This window comes from Eleutherodactylus coqui, chromosome 7 (genome assembly GCF_035609145.1).
Source record: "Eleutherodactylus coqui strain aEleCoq1 chromosome 7, aEleCoq1.hap1, whole genome shotgun sequence".
Classification (NCBI taxonomy): domain Eukaryota; kingdom Metazoa; phylum Chordata; class Amphibia; order Anura; family Eleutherodactylidae; genus Eleutherodactylus; species Eleutherodactylus coqui.
The window spans coordinates 203,101,820-203,107,557 of NC_089843.1; the positions used below are offsets into that span (position 1 = coordinate 203,101,820).

The 5,738-nt window shown below is 43.0% G+C and overlaps 1 protein-coding gene across 1 annotated transcript; it reads right to left on the reverse strand.

Annotated features, from left to right (window-relative positions):
• Positions 1-4,081: 4,081 nt before the first annotated feature.
• On the reverse strand, positions 4,082-4,882 carry LOC136573584 (vomeronasal type-2 receptor 26-like). Its single transcript, XM_066574854.1, has one exon. The coding sequence runs from the start codon at positions 4,880-4,882 to the stop codon at positions 4,082-4,084; it is 801 nt and encodes a 266-aa protein (XP_066430951.1).
• Positions 4,883-5,738: the final 856 nt, after the last annotated feature.

The following is a 5,738-nucleotide window of genomic DNA, read 5'->3' on the forward strand; positions in this document are numbered from 1 at the left end:
TCTGCGGTGAAACTGGTGTTTAGTTCGGACTCCCACCTGGAAATAAAGGATGGTTGTTCCTTAATCAGTTTTTTAACTCTCAGAAAGTAAATGTCACGTCAACTGATATTCCCTCTGCTATTAAGGGAAAAAAAAGAATGCAGGCTATCTGTAAGCATAGAGATGGTGAGGAAATACTTAGCTAATATTAATTACCGGTAATTCAAGTCTTCTGGTCAAGATAAATTACTTTCTGGGATATTGAGGGAAGTTACAGAGGTAATTGCTGAACCAGTAACTGTAATCTGTGAAGAAGTTATTTTCATGAATACTGAAATATTTTGTCTCGCTGTTTCATTATTGGTGTTTGCAAAGAACAATATTTTTATTAAGATTACATTAATGTACTTTCTTACATTTGTGAGTTTTAAACAAGTTTCCACCACTGTGCTATAGTACTTTATTCTTCTGAAAGGGTAGCCAGCTGCATGTGGGCATAGTAGGCCTTGTTAAAAAAAAAAAAAACTTTTCTGAAAGTATGAAAAACAGTGACCCTGTTATCTGCCAAGGGATGTATTGTAACAACTTAGGCACAAAAGCCTGGTTAATGGAGGCTATTGTATTGCTTTTAGATGCTGTGCTGGTATATAGTTTACCACAATGCCTGAAAGCAATATTGCATCCAACAAAAATAAGGGTGCCAATATTACAATACTGTGCCCTTCACCTGGTAATGAAACCGCCAGAGCTGTCCTACACATTTATAAACATACAACTTGTGACACACAGCACATGGTCCGCTTAGTACCTGAACAAAAAAGGGAAATTTGGTTTCACATTGTCTTTATTTCATTATTATGATTTAGAAGGCTAGTTGAGAGCAATTACTACATATTGGTTACGAATTTGGCAAACTTCTACACATAGGCTAAATGTCTAAAGAAACACTTAACAAAAAACAAAAGAGGTGCCAGTTTGCCAAATTAGGTTAAGATTAAAACCCATGTCAAGGTTTCCTCGTTGTCTTTTGAGTCCTTTTTTAAACAGCTGCCAATAAATATCTAGCTATAAACAAAAAATGGAAGTGCAACCGGCTTAAAACAATAATACTGTTTGGAGAGAAAAGGTCACTTGGTTCCTTGTGCATAGTTCATCTGCCACGCAACTGCTCCCTGAGGACTCAGAAAATAGTCCTTGAATATGTCCCTGACTCAGAGGACAGATGTTGCTGGTCTGCCATGCAGCGTAGGTTTATCTCCAACATCCGCAAGGAGAGTTAGAGTTAAAGCCTCTTCTGAATTCCAACATGCATTAATGTCCTGGCAATAATTTGCAAAACGATGCAGGCTCTAATTACTGCACACATGTTGTCAGTGCTGAAGGGCACTGTGGAATAATCTCATGAAACCTTGAACCAAATCCCTCATCCGCCACAATGACAAATGGACATAAGCCAGAAAGAACCCACGGTTCTGGCAAGTACAGCTGGTTGGCACAAAGTTGCTGACCGATTTTGGAAGACTTGAAAATGAGAGCATACACAACGCTTCCGTAGGCCCAATATTCACAAGCAGAAAATGATAGTTACTATCAGCAACTGCCAACAGCACTACCGAGAGGTACTGCCTAGAATTGAAATACTGGGACTTTGAGTGTAGAATTCAAGATCATTTGCAAACCATGGAGTCACCCACATTCTAGTCGCACAAACTTGCATGTTTCATTGTTATTCTGGATGGCATCACACACAGTAGTCTCTGCAATATCAGGCTTAACCAGCATTGAGCTACAATGGGTGAAAAGGGGCGACAGCATCCAGTGATATGGGTAACAGATGTTATGATGATGAAATTAGTAATATTTTACAGTGTAATTACTTCCCACACTGTTTCAAAAAAAGATGCTGAATTTTTACTAAACACACTGTTGCAGAGCAGAAATATTACAACATGGAAGGATAAAAACAAATTTATTTACAAGGGCACTGTTATTCCTAGATCTAACATGCTGCACTTTGTACATAATACAACTAAAAGCCACGGTCGGCGCAAATATATATTATATGATGTTTGCCTATAAATTCTAGCTGCTGTATTACTCAAAAGAAAATGTCTTATTGTGGGAAGTTTCACACACTTATGAGCCTGTTGTATACTTGTGATTGCTCAATTTAACTTTGTAACAGTGTGCTGTGTGAATTTTTATACGGTGACTACGATAATAACAATTAAAGATGGTACAGAGAATAGGGAGGGCTTCAGTGATTCAGGAGAATGATGGTAATTCATAGGCTGGGACCTTCACTACTCCAGGGATAGAGTGGGTTGATGAATTGTACCTAAGGGTATTGTTATGATTGTGTTGGCAAACTAAGCATGGGGCCCACATGATCGTGCCCAAAAAGGGAATGGATACACGCACACAGGTAGCACTAGGATCACACGGGTTTCAAGCAACTGACCCTGTGCTACATGGGAGGATGGCATGACCCTACCCAAGCGGGGGATTCACCCCAATAAAGGGCAGCCCAGCTGTCTTCAGGTCTGGGCAGTAGCTGATCCTAGGAGCCACGCACCAGAACAGGACGTATTCACATGCCGCATGACAAAGACTGAACAACAAGACACAGAGAGCCAGAATACACAGCATACAGCAGCTACAATGCAAACACTAGTAACAGAAGATAAGCTGATTACAAATACCAGGTATTAGTTGACATTTTGTAAAAAAAACATGGAAGCTAGCGGGCCAACTTCATGGCTCCTGCTTATACCGCTAGTCCCTCACTAACCAGGAGTCTAGAAGAACCGGACATAGTTCATACAGCGCGCTGCAACAGGAACAAGACAAAGCACAGATCACACAGCCAGCTGCAACAGGAACGAGACAGAGCACAGATCACACAGCCAGCTGCAACAGGAACAAGTCAGAGCACAGATCACACAGCCAGCTGCAACAGGAACAAGACAGAGCACAGATCACACAGCCAGCTGCAACAGGAACAAGACAGGGCACAGATCACACAGCCAGCTGCAACAGGAACAAGACAGAGCACAGCTCACACAGCCAGCTGCAACAGGGACAAGGCAGAGCACAGATCACACAGCCAGCTGCAACAGGAACAAGACAGAGCACAGATCACACAGCCAGCTGCAACAGGAACAAGACAGAGCACAGATCATACAGCCAGCTGCAACAGGAACAAGACAGAGCACAGATCATACAGCCAGCTGCAACAGGAACAAGACAGAGCACAGATCACACAGCCAGTCGCAACAGGAACAGGACAGAGCACAGATCATACAGCCAGACGCAACAGGAACAGGACAGAGCACAGATCATACAGCCAGCAGCAACAGGAACAGGACAGAGCACAGAATACCTGCTTACAGGCACAGGCTAACAGCAGACTACAACATATAGTAGAAACCACACAGACTCCACCCAGAACTCACATACACACAGATGAAACTCAAAGCAAGTCCATGTGTCCTCATACAGGGGAGATAGACAGTCAGCCACACAAGCTGACATAGGGAACTGTGTCAGGAATCCATCGTCTGACACACAGAGTAAGACATGAGATGTTTGGAGGCTGCACCTGTAAAGGGGGAAGGAAAAGGGAGCTGCATGTGCTGCAGACCAGGACTATAGGTGCCAAACCGTCTAGGGGAAGCTGAGAGACACAACCAGACCTACTTGTAAACACAGTTCAGAGTGGGAACAAATTACACATACCTGATAACAAGTTACAGAACACAGAAGTAACATGACTGCTCACTCTGGGAACCAGACAGAGACTGGCCAGATGCTGGGTCTATATGTGAGCACAGACCCAGGGGATTGGCTAGCAGGGAGTACCACACCCAGCCAGGTCAATCAATTAACCCTGTAAGGGCTGTGCTGCTAGGTAGCTTATAACTACAGATCCCAGCAGCACACGTAACAGGTATGGCTACTTACATTTCTACAAGAAGGAGGTGGGTTGAGGAGATATGATAAGTGGGTGGGTTACCTGTCACTTTACCAGAAGTAGGCGCTTTGACAAGATATGTTCAAGCTGTACCAATCTTTATTATCAGGGGGTTATATTTTTTCAAGATTACTTCCTTTTTCCCAGCAAATCAGTTTTTCTATTCATTTCATATTTAAACATGATAATAAAACATTTTGGGAAAAACACACAACCTAAAAGTCCAATGCTGGACGTCATCACTGCAAATATCTCCACCACTACCATGTATTTCCCTCTGGTGCTCAGATAAGCTGGGATCATGGAGATCCAGACACTGCAGAACAGCAGCATGCTGAAGGTGATGTACTTGGCTTCATTAAAACTGTCTGGTAATGTCCTCACCATGAAAGCCAGAACAAAGCTCACCGCTGCCAAGAGCCCCATATAACCCAACATGGAGTAGAAGCAAACATCTGAGCCTTCATTACACTGAATGATGATCTTTCCAGGATAAGACTGAGTGTCCAAGTCCTGGAATGGAGGAGAAATAGACAACCATATAACACAGATGACAAATTGTATAGATGAACACAACAGCACTAGAGTATAGGGCAACTTCACATTCAGCCATTTTCTCCAGGGGCTTCCAGGCTTTGTAGACTTAAATGCTACACAGACCATAACAGTCTTGGCGAGAAGTGAAGAAACAGCTACTGAGAAAAAAATCCCAAAACTGGTTTCCCGGAATCTACAAGTTATGTCAGTGGGACAACCAAGAAACAAGAAGATGGAGAGGAAGCTGAGGATGATGGAGACCAGGAGGAGATAACTCAGGTTCCGGTTATTAGCTTTAACAATAGGAGTGTCCCGGTGGGAAATAAATATTCTCAATATGAAGCCGGTCACAAGACATCCAAAGACTGAGACACCGGAAAATATAGAAGCCATTGTATCATTCTGGTAGGAGATGAATTCCAGGACTTTGGGCAGGCATTCGTCTCGCTTCTCATTTGGCCATTCATCACTTTGGCATTTAATACAGTTCTCAGCATCTGTAGGAATATATTTTATAATATATAAAATGTTATTTATGTTTATCTATCTATCATATTGATCAACCTAATGGGGCTAAAACTACCACTGAACAGGAGTCTAACCGTTTTGGGGTGTTGACTCTTTTGGTGAGGATGTGGACCCTATTAAGACTCTCAAAACTGTTAGCTCCCCATCCTTGAGTGAAAGCAGGCAGTTGATCAGCAGTGACAAGCTGCCGATTGTGCCGATGGCGATTGTGCCTGCCTTATGGCGATCGTGCCTATGGCGACCATGTCTGCTTTGCAGACCTTCAGGTATTGTATTTTTGGCTTTTTCTGTGCTGCTCCTCCACTTTATTGTCTGGCTGACTGCATATCTCCAGGGCTTATGGCCATTGCGCCTGCCCTACGGCGATTGTGCCGATGGCGATTGTGCCTGCCTTATGGTGATCGTGCCTATGGCGATCATGTCTGCTTTGCAGACCTTCAGGTATTGTATTTTTGGCTTTTTCTGTGAATAATGTCTTTGTGTTTTTCCCTCACCTCTGTGATTTCAGGGGCACCAACATGTTCATGATACATACCAGGGGTGTAGCTAAAGGCTAAAGTGCAAAAGTTTAGCTAGGGTCTCCCTCCTCCTGTTCCCATACACATATCTAAACCATGCTGCATACAGCTGCAAAATGAACTTACATACATAAGCTAGACCGCTTGGCATAAGCTTTCCCAACATGATTCATTTCCTGGACTATGTGAAAATTAGTTTGCAG